The sequence below is a fragment of the Dasypus novemcinctus genome, chromosome 12 (assembly GCF_030445035.2).
Source record: "Dasypus novemcinctus isolate mDasNov1 chromosome 12, mDasNov1.1.hap2, whole genome shotgun sequence".
In the NCBI taxonomy this organism is placed as follows: Eukaryota; Metazoa; Chordata; class Mammalia; order Cingulata; family Dasypodidae; genus Dasypus; species Dasypus novemcinctus.
The window spans coordinates 74,865,269-74,881,618 of NC_080684.1; the positions used below are offsets into that span (position 1 = coordinate 74,865,269).

General features: G+C 33.8%; 1 protein-coding gene across 1 annotated transcript; it reads right to left on the bottom strand.

Annotated features, from left to right (window-relative positions):
• Nucleotides 1-5,657: 5,657 nt before the first annotated feature.
• Nucleotides 5,658-12,826, bottom strand: KERA (keratocan). Its single transcript, XM_004459825.5, has 3 exons — nt 12,592-12,826; nt 10,348-11,241; nt 5,658-6,003 (listed from the first exon to the last, which is right to left on the bottom strand). The coding sequence occupies exons 2-3, from the start codon at nt 11,231-11,233 to the stop codon at nt 5,831-5,833; spliced, it is 1,059 nt and encodes a 352-aa protein (XP_004459882.1). The 5' UTR covers nt 11,234-11,241; nt 12,592-12,826; the 3' UTR covers nt 5,658-5,830.
• Nucleotides 12,827-16,350: the final 3,524 nt, after the last annotated feature.

The window sequence follows — 16,350 nt, forward strand, 5'->3', positions numbered from 1 at the left end:
TGATGCACACCAGTCTTCAGATCCATGAGTTTGAAAATAACTGCATATTTTTGTATCCTGCAAAGTTAGGAATTTTCATTTGTTTTGTAGCATTGTCACTATAGATAAAAGTTACATTTTTCAACACAGCAAGTAGTTGAAACCTTTTCTTGATGTAGTCTCAGTGATCCTTTATTGCTATATTCTCTGGTACTTTTCAATCTTTATTTTCATTTCATGTCTCAGTGGAACCTAACTTTGCTGAACGCTTTCTCTTGAAAATATTTTTTTTCTCTTTTTAATTCTCTCCATTTTTCCTTCTTTACTTTTGGTTTTATTTTTCTTTCCCCGACACCACTGCACGTTGTCTTCCATCTTCTCTAAATATTCCAGTTGTTTTTTCTGAGGTTTCTTCTCCTCTACTTGTACCATAAACATTTCCATTTTTACAGGATTTCATTATTTTTCTTTTTTTCACCTGAAACTGTACTACCGTCTCAATTTCATGCTTAAACTACTATTTCCATGTGCTATTCTCAAACATTGTCCTTAATTCACACCTGAGGGATAGGGTACTTGCATCAATGACTCTGGCTCACTATGACAGCACTGTTGCCCCGGAGGAGAGGTTTGGGAGGATGGATGGGGAGAGAGATATCAGAATAGCTTGGGTGGATGGAATAATTTGAATAAAGTTCTCTAAATCTTTTTATATACTCCTCTATATCTATTGTGTTTGCAATAGCCTTCTAAACATCTCATCTACAGACATTTTAATCATTACATCCTTAAAAGAACGTGTATCTTATTTCTGCTTTCCATTATCTACACCATTCCATTTACTCCTCTATTTATCTTATCTAGATTGTGGAAACTCAGGAAACATTCTAGGCTCTTTCCTCTCTCTTGTGCTAATATACAGTAGGTAATCTCAACATTTCTTGAATCTAGCAACCCTTCTCTGCCAATATCACTCCTTGCCTGATTTGTTGCAACCATTTCCACATTTCTAAAATGTGAAAGTGATAATCTGCTTAATGTCCTCCAGTGCTTCTGTGGTAATGTCCAAACTATTTAACATACTGAATAACAGAGTTGCACCATACATACTTTCTAAAATCTCCATTTTCCCATAAGCTTTACTGATTTATTTAGAAGTACCTAAAAATGGCAAGTGTTTTTATATTTCCTCAGCTGTATTTTCTACTGCCAAGATTTGGCACCAGTGGGAATTTCATCCAATTCATCCACATATATTGAATATTTTTATTATAATTACTACATAAAAGGTAATTGAAAAAAATGGTGATGGAAATAATGAGGAGCCAAGGCAAGAAGAGAGTGGAGATAAGCACAGAAGTTGGTTTAAAAATATGCATTTTTGAGTAAAACTAAATATTACTTTAATTTATAGATTGGTAGCACCCCTTATTTTGTTATAATACACATAAAGTGCATAAAACATATACACATATTAATGAATTGTTGCAAAGCAAATATCCATGTAAATACCTCCCAAGTCAAGAAATAGAATACTTCTTTCTTACCTTATTTTGGATAATTTAAATTATTTTTCCTCAATTAATTTACAAGTTTTACATTCTTTGACTATTACTTTTTGCTTGTCTTAGAGATTACAACATGCAATCTTGACATACTGGAGTCTAATATGAATGAATACTTTACTGCTTCTTAGATAGTTCAAGGATTCTCAAACACTTTCCCTGAATTTACCTACTTCCCACCTCCTGCAGTACTTGTTCATATAAGTTAATTTTCTCTGTATTTTATTATCACAAGACTTATTGTTATTCTTTTTTTATGGAGTCTATTTTCATTTACCCTATCTATATCATTATAGCTATACAAGCTTTCTCTTAGTTACAGTTTGCATGGTATATCTTATTTTCCACCTTTCTGCATTCTTTTATATTTTAGATGTGCTCCTTGTAAATAATAAATAATTCAATATTGTTTTTAATTTTGTAACCAGGCATACAATCCTTATCTTTTAACTTGAGTGTATAATCCATTAATAGTTAATGTAATTACCTACATTTGTGGCTTCAAATATACTGTTTTATTTAATTCTTTCTATTTATCTTTTTCCTTTCTGTTCTTTCTTTCTTTTGGATTGAATAAATACTTATTGTCACTCTATTTTTCCTCCATATTTATTTGGAAATTATACATTCTTTACATATATTTTGTGGTTATCTTTGTAAAATAAAACATGCATCCTTTACTATGACTTATGCAATCTATCCTTAACCAATAAACTTTACACTTTCCCTGGCCAATATATGGGTCTCATATCACTTTAACTTTGATATCTATCCAACTATATCTATATTTCTATACCACGTATATCTATATTTATATAGAGATACACACACACACATATATATACACATACACATATACATGTTTCCATGTATTTACCCACAATCCTTTTTCATTTTAGGACATCTTTGTTTTCTTCAAAACCAATTTTATCAAGGATATCATCTGAGCATTTTCCTTCAGCATACTTGTTGTTCTGTTGCCTTTTTTAAAGGAGATATGGATAAATTAAACAATGCTGCTACAAGATTCTTGCCACCAAACTTCCACGTCTATTTCTTTCAACATTATCATTTGCAAATAAAATACTTACTCTATCATTAGATACTACCTTTTTGTTATCTTTTCCTATTTTTCTTTACCTGTGAATTAAAATCATGATTTTTACATGGAAAGCACATGTATGATATTCTATATTTAAGGTTAAGTCCGTAAGATTAGGAATTGCACATTTACTAAGGTCCCATAATTTTAAAATGGAATGAACTTTTCTATTTATTATCCTTGACTTTTTTTCTGTAATATTTGCAATGCATGAAACATCAAGAAAGAGAGTAGTATACCATTTGAAAACTTTAAGGACTATAGCAACTTTGTGCTTATGTACAAAGAAAGAAGAATTACAATTAGAAAGCTAATTTCATTTCTCATAACTTCATTTGTCAATATTGGAATTATGCTTGCACTCTTCTAATACTTCTTCTATCACTGATCTGTTCCTTCCTCATGAGAGTAGAAATATTTAAATATAGAATTCTGCCAAAATTGTTGGAAAGAGTAATGAAATCTAAAAATTTTCACATATATGTTTATATCTCTGTCCAGACTTATTCTCTTAACTCTAGATTTTTCAACAACTTATATGACATCTCTTAGATTAGTCAAAACAATTTCAAAGTAAGTATGTCTAAAACCAAACTTAGCATCTTCTCTTCTAAACTTGGTGCTCTTAGAATACATGCCACCACCTAATTCAGTTATGCAAGCCAGAAACCTTAACACCCTTTTGCTCTCACCAAGTTCTGGCAATTTTACCTTTCTCTGTCACATTTGTGTTCTTCTCTCTATTTTCACCACCACCATCAACATCTTACACTCAAAACCTTTTTTTTTTCTTTTTGTAATTTGTACTATAAGACTGAAATATTAATTGGTCTCCTCACTTCAGTCTTGCTTCCCTCCAATGCTTTTCTTTCTGCACCATGAAACTTGACATTACACACACACACTGACACTCGCATACATAATGAATAGTGCTTATTTGACACTTATCATGTGTTAGGCATTGTTGAGAGCACTGTACATTTCTAATTCACATAATATTCAGATAATGAAGGTACTATTATCTCTCCCCATTTTACAGATGAAGAATCTGAGAATCTAAGATTTAAGGGCTCTTTCCAAGGCCACATAACTATGGTGAACTTGGTATTTGTACACACTAAATTTTAGCTCCAGCGTTTATGCTCTTTACCACTACATGATAATGCCCTTCAATGCTCAGAATCCCTTCTGGCTCAAAACTCTTCAGTGACTTCCAATTTGTCCAATTAGAGACCAACACAAAGTCTTTAAACTCTGTTTGGGATATTCTTCTTTCTTGCCTTTGTTAAATACTTTTATCCTTTATAGATTTCTTCATATCATTCCTCTGGGGACTCTTTCTCAGAATAGGTCAAATCACAATAATTACTTCCTTGGCGTCATTCTAATCTCTATTAGTAGCACTCATCACACTTCCAGTGATAGATACTTTACCTCCAGAAAAGTGGCTTCCATTGCTGGGCAACTCTAAACAACTACTAGTAAACTTGTCCTCAGCTAGTGTTGAAATAAGATACTTTGTTAATTTCACCAATGTGTTATACTCTTCATTTTTGAGGCTTCCTGAAATATATTTTGTCCCCTTTCACATAGCAAGTTTTCAAATATTTCAAGTTATTTTCCTCAAAATATTCTTTTTCTCATACTAACATCATTTGATTACCTGTATTTTTATAACATCATCTTATTTGAAATAATCTTCATAATTTTATTTATGTGCTGTGAAGTATTTAAAAATGTTATTCTAGACTGTGGTTGATTTTCTTAATGTCAATTTGTTTGATTCCTTGCCTTCAACCAACATTTTTCAAACTGTGTTCAAATTATGTTAATTGGTTCTTTGCCCATGAAATAAGCTTGGCATGGATATAAGTGGTACGTTCTGCATATTATTTTGTCCTCCTGGAAATTATCATTACAGGATAGCATATTAAATTTCTAAGAAGACTTGGAGTAAAGTAATATGTCTGACTTTCTTTAATCCAGTGTTTCACAAAGTTAAATGACCAGAGGGTCATTTTTCTAGGGAAATTTATCAATATCTTAGAGGATTTTTCAGAATGTTCTCAAAAAAATATATATGAGGGCATGCATTCATCTTTATGGAATACTGATTGTTTATAGCATGATTTTGCAAACCAAATGCTAAGGTATATATACTTAGCAACAATGAAATTGTTGCTTATAAAAAACTGGTGTATTATGTCAAGTGATTGGAGAAAAAAATTTTTTATTGTGTACAATGTAAGGAAGGAAAGTGTATTATATAAATTTATGCCTAGAAAAATGAAATTGTTTTTTAACACCTTTTTATTAAAATATATTCTTAAATAAAATCTGTGAATAATGCCTTTGAAATAAATATTTTACTTCTGTTTTGTTAGAAAGCATTCACTCTTTTTATTTTAAAAAATCCACAAAATCCTAGCAAATATAAGAGAAAAACAATCTGCAATTCAAGTGGATTTCAAGTGTTAAGATAATATGTCAAAAATGCATTATAATAAATGTCAAATTTAGGACTTACTTAATTGTTAGAGTACACTGTAATACATCTAAGAAGAACAGTTACAAGAAATGGTAGGGAACTAGAGATGACTTTTGTTTGGCTATTTGGTATTAAATGACTAAAACTCTCTTGTTATGGCATGTATGACTAATGTCATGCCCATTGTGGAGCTAAATAACTAAACTTGTACTTACAAAAGCTAATTAGCATTATGCATGTAATTATTTCACAAAATTACAATAAACAAATATCACGTTTTTCATTTTCCTCAGATCTTCCTACCACCTGTTATGATTTCTATACTGTAAATGTAGTGTCTGCATACATATTTTTGAACCTCCACAAACACATATGTCCTTTTTAATGCATTACAGTGCAATTGCATTCCTTTGTGTTAATAAACTGGGAAAAGGCAACAAGAACTATCTTTGAGTTGATAAACTACCTTAACTCTGTGTCTTTTTAGTTAATTTAAAAAGCAACTTAATAAGGCTATGCTGAGTGTCTTTGGCAAAAGCATTTTTTAATACAAAAATAATAAGCTGCACAAATGAAAATGGTGGTAAATAGCAATTGGAAATGGGACGATTTTGTCCTAAATCGATAAATGGCAAACAAATTTCATGCCAGAAAACATGAGCTCCTTAAACCAATTTTTGACTGGTGCAGATGTGTTTAAATAATGACAGCCTGAAGAAGTCTAAAGCAAGTCATTAAATCCATTGCGATTGGTGGTTTGATATCATTTCCATCCAGACGGAGGTAGCTAAGATGAGGTCCATAAATGAAGGAATCTTGCTCTCCAGGCAGCATCTTAGGGGTAGGGCATATTACAGAGACATTCACATCTGTGAAGATAAAAACAGCATGAATGAGTGAATCTGAACACTAGAGGTGGTAAAACCAAAAATCCACTGCAACTGCCCTCTGGATGACCTGGTGACCTGACCTGAGAGTGACAAGAGGTACAAACAGGTTTTGTGTAAGTTAGAGGTTTTTAAAAAATAGGAAACCCTGAAAAAATGTGCAGCACATATGTAGCAATTTCATTGCATGTTTTGCTATACTGAGTACAGAGCACTGGCAATAAAATGTTTTTAGGAGCTATGATGGAAATAGAGATGAATAAGATATATTCCTTGTCCTTTAAACTTACAAGTGAGATAGGACATGTTTAGATTACTATAGTATGAGAAAAGGTGTATTTAATGCATTAGGGAAGGAAACAACAGTTCAGAGCTGGTACTGCAAGAATGAGTAGGTACATGGATGGAAGGAAGGGAGGGAGGGAGGAAAGAAGGGAGGGAGAGAGGGAGGAAGAAAAGAAGAGATGAATAACAAATGGGTGGAAAATTAGTCTAATATAAAAAATATGCTCAAATTTCTTTAAAAGTTTCACAATTTCAAATTAAGGGTTTGATTACAAGTTAAGAAAAACAGTGCAATTAGCATAAATTTCCATATGTCATACTTACAGAAAGCAACCTGAATCCCCAAACTTGAGTATATTTAATTGGAAGGGATACATTTGCCAAAAATTGAATTCCAAAGAACTCAGTCAGGAAATGTCCCATCAGCATTTTCAGATCATTTGGAAATGAGAATCAGGCACCTGCTTTGGATCTAAGCCCTTGGCACCAATGACCATACTGAGACTTAGGAGCATTCAGGGAGAAGGACTGTTAACCAGACAAAATTCAGAGAAGTGTGTCTATTCTCCCGCCAAATAAAGGCAAACTGAAATAGCAGACTTCAGTCATAAATTCCTATACTGCCTTGAAATCCCTTTTAGAAATTATTTCAGGAAAGAGATCTTCCCCGATTGGGCCCATAACTTGGACCATGCCTCTCCTCTTTGTCCTACGGTGCAAATAGATTCATATTTCATTGAATGATTTCATGCTTTCAGAAGGATTGATTGCTCTGACCTTAAGCTATTTTGTGACTCCAACCTGATAAAAATAAGGGCTCATTTTATATTGCAGTTTTATGTTCATAAAGTTCTTTTTCACATACATTATCACTTTACCATCACAGAGGCTTTTTGATGCAGTATTACTATTCTCCCACCAGAGCATTGCAGAAAAAGATGCTTCAGAATGACAAGGTAATGTATGCACAATATTTCAGCAAGTAAGTAACAGAGCTGAGCCCAGGCTAGCCCTCTTTCCTCACTACAAGGGGTCCTTACCTAAAGGAGAGAATAGGTTTTTTAATGTACTGTCTCTTAACCTCTGTATCACCCTCATGTCCCATAATCAATACACTTCTGAACAAGTGGAATGTGAGAAAAAAGTGCCTAAAATTTCATTATATGGTCATAAGTCAATTTTGTTATTTCTTATGAGAGCACCAGGGAGTATCTTATTTGAATAGATTTTTTTGGCCAAATTTAAAATACTTTATGATGCTCAGTAGCGATGAATAAGTATTTACATCACTTTATATAAGAAAAGTTCACTATCCTGTAAATTCTTGGGACTCTTCATATAAAAGGGATCTTTCTTGGAAACTGCTTTATTAAAAACTATAGTATATTATGTGACAAGAAGAACTAAGTACTTAAACAGTTATCATAACCCAGTATGATACAATTATGAGCCAATAATTCCAGCCAGGGAAATTCTTATTTCACATTTATTTTCCTGAAAAACACAGAAATGACCATATTTGATACCTACATTAAGAAATAAATACACCAATTTCTCTTAATTGATTTCATTACTGTTGATATTCTTCTTACCTCTACTGATAGAAATTTTTCTAACGTCTTGAATTCTGGGATGGGAAGAAAGTGTGTTGTGACTACAATGTATGAGTGGAAATAAAACTGGTCTTAAAAAGCCCTGGGCAGGATCCTGGCTAATGTATTTATTCTTTGTCATCAAGCGAATAGCTCATCTAGCTGACCCTCTGCTTCTCCTTCTTCAGAAATGCCTAAAAATTTCACATGGGCTCTTGTGAAAGCAGCGGTTCTTAAAATGTGGGTCAATAGAATCAATACCATCTGGGAACTAATTCAATGGACTTTGTTCCAGACCTTCTGAATCAAAAACCCTGTGAGCAGGGCCCAGCAACAGCTTTAACAAATTTATCAGGTGGCTCTAATGCACACTAAAATAGAACTCTTGAAAATTAATAATATACAAGAAAACACTTTGAAAACTCTCAAATGTGAGTGAGACATTTTAGGGCAGAGCTGTAGTCTGCTTTGCATAACTATGTAAACTCCTGGCATCAAGTGCTCAGCTGTGTGCTGAAAAAGTCACTCTTGTTCTTAACTTCGCAGGGTGGAACCCCCAAATCACAAATAGGGCTCTGTATGTAAGCACTTTTTAAAAATCTTCCCACATCAAATGCCTGTGGGGCTTTTGTTTTCAGCTATGCACCTGTAGAAGCTGTAAAAAAAAAAAGAAGTAAAACAAAATAGTTACTATGACTAAAAGATTTAAAATGGATTCAGGGTTCATTCCAGAAGTTATTCTTAGCAAAACTCATCCAGATATCACAAACTGACAAGGTATGCAAAGTCTCATAACCCTAAGGACATCCACATACCATAAACAGACCACAAGATAAAGAACTCAGTAAATTGACCTGAAGGACAATTGGAGTACACCAAATATCCACAAAGCACAAAATCTTTTCTTCTTTTTCTTTAAAAAGCCTTGCCTGGAAGTGCCGAGATAGGACACAATTTGGATTGCTACCCTAAACTATACTCCCCAAATTGCCATTTTTAAGACCCCCAAATAAATGCCTATGTTGCCTTGCAGCTTAGTTTTCACAAAGAAAATTTTCATTGGGAAAAATGCTTATATTTCCATTAATATTAGCTATTTTACCATATTGTTCACCTACACAAGATTCATCTATTAACAACATTTTTCTGTTGCATCTTTTGCTTTTGACTCTAGGATTAAATCATTTGCCCACTGCCATGGAAAAATAATTGCTGTGGTGGCAGCCTGTCTTTTAGTCCCTGGATTTTAATGCTCAGTTGTGCTCTTAGAAAAACTGAGAAAATTTTGAATAACCGAGTAGTACCCAGTGGAAAAATAGGTCATTCTTATAAATGGTAAATTTATGTGATTATCTGCTTAAAGGTAACTTTAGTGTGTAATAACCAGGCAGGACACACATTCTGCAAATCATCTGTAATTATTTGTAAGAAAATGATTTGCATGATAAAATTTTTTACAAACTATTCAGACTGAACCTTACCTTATAAATATGTTTTCTAAAGTTAGTCAGTGGAAATCTGTTCAATATCATCTGCCTTAAAGGACTTGTGCTGGGATTGAAGATTTACAGATAGGTGTCATGCTGGGCATTGGTAGCTCTGTGGATGGACCAAGATATTACCCACTTCTACACCAGGTCCATCTGGGTCTCAGGCATAAATGTGAAGTATGCCAGATTTGACTTAAATGTTTTCCACCACTTCTTCCTATTGCCTATTTCTTCCTTGATTGCACCTCTATCTCCTAGACTTTTGGCACTTACATATTATCCCCTCTCTAACTTGTCAAATGCTATTTTCCAGAAAGGAATGGATAGTCTGTCTCATCTGCCACTAAGGTTCTCAAGGGTTGCCAAATTCCAGGGGAGTTTGTTTCCCTTTCAGTTGGGCTACACCTAAAATCCTACAACAGTAGTTCTCCAAACCTGGGAACTTGATAATAAACGATAATTCTGAGACCCCAACCCAAATCTACTGAATTAGAAACTCTGGGGGTAGGGTCACCAATATGTGCACACTAAAATTTGAGAAACCCACTGATCTAAAGTAATTAGAGAAATTCAGGCATCTCTCATATTAACTCCTTACTGCTCTTGAGGCTGTTTGTGCCTGGTACATTTCCTTAATTGTTGACCAGTAATAGGCAGAAATAATGTGACCTCCTCAGAGTAAAAGAAGGTAGGAACATTTCATTTCTCCAGTAAATAATATCCCTCTGCAGGTTACTACAGTCCAATTTTATAATAGAAAATTAGAAGATTTGGGATTGTTGATTCATCAAACTTATCTGGGAATAGACAATATTTAATACTGAAAATGGGAAATACATTTTAAAAAATCTAAAGGCACATTATTTGAAAAGAACACATTTCATATTCTTAAAGAAGATGTAGAATAAGCTTAATGACCTTGCGCACATCAATCAAAGACACGCCTGATGGTTACTTACTTTTGATTTTGTTATGATCAAGGTGAAGGTGCTGCAAATGAGCACTGATTCGGGGGACCTTTGTGAGTCGATTGTGAGACAGTTGAAGATCTAGAATTGATGACACATCAAAACCACTTGAAGGGAGACCTGCATCTGATAATTTATTGTGGTTTAGTCTCAGGAAGGCCACTTTAGGAATCACATTAAAATAATTTTCTGGTATTTCTTCAATAGAGTTGTTGTCTAAAAACAGTTGCATTGTATTGGCTGGTAATCTTGGTGGCATATTCCTGAGGGCATTCTTGGCCATATTTAGCTGCATTAGGTTCTTGAGTCCCTTGAAGGTGTCTCTTTGAAAGGCATTGTCTAAGAGTTTGTTGTGCTGCAGATCAAGAAGAGTCAGGTTCTCCAGATTGCTGAAAGTCCCTTGAGGAATTCTGGACACCTTGTTTCTAGCTAATTGTAATTGTTCTAAACTTCTTGGCAATGGGGAAGGTACCTCTTCTAGCTCATTATCTTCCAGAAATAAGAAAAGCAACTTCTTCAGCTGGCTCAAGGCTCCTTTTTCAATTCCATAGTTGGTTATTTTGTTCTTGTTTAGATTTATCCATCTAAGCTGAGTGGCATTCTCAAATGGCTTCTCAGGTATGGTTTCTATCAGGTTGTTTTCAAGATAAAGATACCAGATCCTTGATGGGATGGCAGGAATTTCTTTGAGACCCCGATTTTCACAGTATAAAGCAGTAGGAAAACTGGGGGGACAGAAACATTCCCTGGGACAATCGAAGTCATGCTCACTCAAGTACTCTGGATCATTCACATCATAGACCTGTCTTACACTTCGAGTCCATACAGTATTGATTATGAATAATACCCAGATGATGAAACAGATCATGGTTGCCATTATAACACCTGGAATAAGGGGACACAACAGTTAGATGTTAGATAATCTTGACTTTTAGATAATTTTATGCATCAAAATGATCAGAAAATATTGTTTCTTTTGGGGAGAGATAAAGAAATGTCTTATTTACTCAGTACTTTATACATAGATATCAATTAGCAAACATTTATTTTGTAGACACACTATGTAAAATATTTTTCAAAATCTGAAACTGATTCACCATTTTTGAGGAAATGAAGACAAACAGCAACATAACTTTTTGGTTTTAACCAAATCACAATGAAAGCTGAGAAATGGAAAGCAAATTATTGCAGCTCTGAGTGCTTTTTCCATTTCAAGCTATTTATTGCAAAGGAGTTAACTTAAACCAGAAGTGAATACAAGAGTATAAGAAAGTGACTTTTAGTAATTTAAACTGGGAATCTGTTTTGTTCCTAAAAGGTAGGCATATGATTTTACTTTTGCTCTTAAATGAACAGAACATCTGGATGAGATTTCCCAGACTCTGGCCCTTGAACCGAAGGAAAAAAAAAAAAACCTGGAGAGATCAAAGAATGTTTTCAAAATTTGTTGTGGAGAAAGGGTCTAGGATTTGAAAAAGTGTGTGATTAATCTTGCTCTTTTGCTCTACTTCTTAGGTAAGTTTTATTAGTGGGGGGAGACTTCTTATATTATAGTTACAGAGTCAAGTTGTTCAGTGAAAAAGTTTGAATATCTATGTATATAGTTGACAATTGTATAAGTGATGTGTTCAACTATGGCATTGTTACAAAGAAGTAAATAAAACATTGTTACATTGTTACAAAGAAGCAAACAGAAACATTTAGGATACATGTAGAGCTCCTTTAATTTCATATTTTGAGTATAATGAATTACAAATAATAGGTTAATACCAACTGACATTTAGCACATTTAAAGGACATAAACCCTCCCCACAGAATAAACTAAAAAGTTATGAGCATGAAGATGTATTCTAACAGGGAAAAAATAAAACAGTAACATTCTGAACAACATACATTTAGTTAAACAACTTGATAAGGACAGAATAAATCTTATTGCTTTCTTAGAAAAGATAAAATTTAAAAACAGATAAAACCAGTGTCATGTATGCAATGCTGATCTTTAAATTTTGCCACTTGATTGCTGAAAATGACAAGTGCATCATTTCTGCAAGCTGTCAAATTTCCTACAAATGCAGAATGCCTCTCTGGCCATCTTCCAACAGACACATAATTTGTTTCTTTTTTTTTCAGAATAGGAATTTGCTTTAGTTTTTGAAGTTGTAACTCTGCCTCCGATGAATCAGAACTTTGAATTCTTAACTTTTAATAGTTTTTAAAAGGTGCAAAATAGTTTACCTTGCTTTCCAGGAATATTGCGTTGAATCCTGTGCCTGGGGCTGAAGTTTGCTAAAAATCTGTTTAAAGATAAAATTTTAACTGAAAAAAATTTGCTTTTATTTTATGCTCTCAAAGTAAAACCTACTCACAGCTGTTACCATGAACACCTTTTGATCTGTTGTTTCCACTTTGACTGGGCTTCAGAGGACAGCTTACCTCCAGCCTTCTTGGATCTTCTTCTTCTTTTTCTATTGGTCACTGCTGGTTCACTGTAATGGTTTGACCCAGGCTCTACTCTCGTATTTTTATGATTCCTCCCTAATATATGGGCACGAGTGGCTCCAGTTTTAACCCCTCTGACAATCACAGTACCTCGGTATCTAGGCAGCCCAGCATAAGAAATTCTGACTTTAATCTCAAGAACCTATAACAATTCAGGGCAATTTTCAGTTTGCAATGTACTGATATATATGATCTGTTCAGTCAATGGATATCTGAGGGCAGTTTTGATTTCAAGTACAACAAAAAGATTTTAATACCTTTTTCTCTAAACGATTGTTTTTAAAAAGCTGAATACAAAGAAATTCAACCAACGCCCTTTTTTTAAAATATGGAAATATTTTATTCTTTTCTGATGTAAAACAGTTGCTGGAATGCTATTTAAATATCTATTATGTTTGATTAAGGAAAAAAGAAATAGAAAAATACACTCAAACAATTTAAAAATGAAATCTAGGAAGTGATATCTGATGTTGGCACTAAAGATATTGTTTGGCTTTGTTTTTTAAGAAATAATTATTATACCTCTATCTGCTACTGGGAACACTCTTTCAAAACAATTAAAATTGCATGACTTTTTTCTTGTCATATTATAACACGTTTTGCATTTAGTTTATTGCAAGCTTTTATATTTTTGCTTTAACACAGAAGTCTAATATAATGTGTTTTCCAGATTTTGTATTTGAGAAAAAAGTATGTCTTTTGAGGAAAGACACGTAACCAAAAAATTCTCATTTTCAGGCATTATTCTTAAAGGGTATCAGTTTATTCATTATAATGATTTTTGTTTTCCAAAATCTGTCTTATTTTGTGATCAGAAAGTGTAATTTATATGATTCATTCATATATTTATGGTAACATAAATTTTATCAGTCATAGAGCACAATGAAGAGGTGACAGCATGGAGTCAAAAGACCTCCCCCCTAACCAGAGGAATGTCAATTAGAGTTCATTTTAATCATCTGTGAAATAGTAATGGTCTACCTCAAAAGGTTGTTCCCAGGTTATTGTAAATGATTTTGGAAATGCCAGCTCTACACTCTCAAGTAGAAGACATAATCTTAGGCATTTTTATAGACCGAGATCTGGTTCAGACATGATTTCTTAGCAGTCTTATAAGTACAATCACATGCTATTTTAGGAAAACAACCAAGTGTTAGTTGCTTTCTCACAGCAATTATCTTCTCTCTCCACTGCATTTTCCCTTTCTCTTTCTTTCCCTAAACTCCTAGGATATAAACAACAGATGATAATCAAATCTTCACAGTCCCCTCTAGTTACTATCTTTTCCCTTAATTTTCTTTCTGAGCCAATCTGATTTTAGTCATTTCTTTATTCTATTACATAAATGTTACATGTTTATTGGAGGAAAATTAGTTGGAAGTATATAGAGAGAATTAAACAAAAAAATTATTGTAAGAGTGATGTACTGGCCGTCTCTAATCTTCCCATTTTCACCATCGCACCTACCAAAATATGACTTACAATTCCAGTGTTTCCCTAAAAATGCTCTGACAAAAATCAGCACTGATTTTCCTATATACTGATCAACTGAAGTGCTTAGCTTGTTTGACAAAGTGAACTTGATAGTATCTCTGTTTCTCTGAATCATTCTCTCCTAGTTTTCCCTCCCATTACCTGGCACATTACATATCCTGAAGTTCTCTATTTTCTAAATTTCTAAATATCTAAATATTTTTCAAAGTGTTCCTAGCATTTAGAGCCCTTGAAGATTTTGTCCTCCATTCTCAGTGCTTTTCACTCTCTATGTACATCCCTGCATGATTCCATGATTTTAACAATCTCCTCCATTATGATGACCCATGAGTCTACATTTTCAACTCAACTTGTGGAACAAGACCTGCACTCCCAGGTGTGTATATATAGCTTCATTCTGGGCATCTCCCTTTCTGCATCCCAAGGGGATATATTCAAAATGAAATTCACTGTCTTGCTTTATTTCTAACTCCTCCTGTAATTTTATACCTTTGGATGACACTATCATATTTCTCAGTTTCTCAAACCAGAAATCTGGAAGCTATTATTGATTCTTCCCTTTCACTTTATGGACATATGATAAAAGTAATGTTTGAAGGACTGGGAAGATAAGACATAAATAAAATAACTATCTAGGGAGCCTATGTGGTCCAAGCAGTTGAAAGCCCGTCTCCCACATAGGAGGTCCCAAGTTCTGCTCCAGGTGCCTCCCAAAGAAAACAAACAATGAGCTGACAACAAGCAGACAATGAGCAAAAAACAACAAGAAGACAAAGAGCAAAAACAAACAGACAGCAAGCAAACAATGAACAGACAAAGAACAAAGCAACAAGCAGAATACTAGCAAAAACAAATGATCAGGGAGTGAATGTGGCTCAAGTAATTGAGTGCCCACCTCCCACAGAGAGGTCCTGGGTTCAGTTCCTGGTGCTTAACTAAAGAAAAAAAAAACAAACAAACAATGAGCAAAAATAATAATGAGAGAGGGAGCCAAAAACAAAAAATTCAAAACAAACAATGAAGCAGACAACAAACAAAGCAAAGAGCAAGCAGATGGAAAAAAAAAAAAAAACAAACCTGTCTATAATGTTTGATGGGTTTGAATGTCATAGTTTCCAAAGTGTAAACATATTAAAACATGCTTGATTTTCCTATAACAATCCAGTTTGTCCCCCTGTCAGTATGAATTCCTTGAGGATAGAGATTTATGCTCTTCTCTGGAATTGTTCAAGTTCAATATATTAAATTAAAATGGTAAGAATGCCTGAGTTATGATAGCTGTTACACGAGTTAATATACAGAACCATCAAACTCTATTAAGAGAAACAAAGGAAACCTATGGCTTAATGATGTGGCTTCGCACTCTCTCTCTAATGACAGATTAATATTCTAGAAGTCCATGGGCCTTTGCTTATAGTAGGTTTTCAATGCATATTTATTGAATTAATAAATTAACAGATAAACACTTAAAGTACATGTGTCACTTCAAAAGCATTATTATATAGGTAGGAACATTGTTAAGATCTGATCCTCAGGTATATTGTAAAAAAATGACGTTGAGTTTTCCTTTCACAACTTATTAGTTGTGTGACCTTGCACAGGTCATTTAACCATTGGGAACTTAAACCTACTTATACACCTACTCTGGCTACTAAACAGGGAGATTTAAAGATGAAATTAAATAATGGAGGTAAATATATTGGACTTGAATAAGGAGATTTCATAGTTAATAAAAGTTAAAACTCAAGGAGAACTTACAGATCTATTCAAATGCTCCTCTTTTCCTTATGAGGAAAATGAGGCCCAGAGATTTATTTCAGCTGAGCCTGTGATAGTCAGCATTTCTGCCTGAGAGTGTTCCTTCTGCAAACTCGGAGGGAGTAAAGTTGTTGTTTTAAACTCCTTCCTTGCTTTTAGCACTTTCTAATGACCCCATTTGTTTTTGTGCTTCTTCCGTTGTGCTTCCCCTTATTTTGCAATTTCTCTCTCTCTGGTGTCAGT

Coding starts and splice junctions, on each gene's coding strand:
- KERA (XM_004459825.5), bottom strand. CDS start 11,233: ATGGCAACCATGATCTGTTTCATCATCTGGGTATTATTCATAATCAAT. Junction 6,004..10,347: donor TGATCATAACAAAATCAAAA/GTAAGTAACCAT, acceptor TTATCTTCACAG/ATGTGAATGTCTCTGTAATA.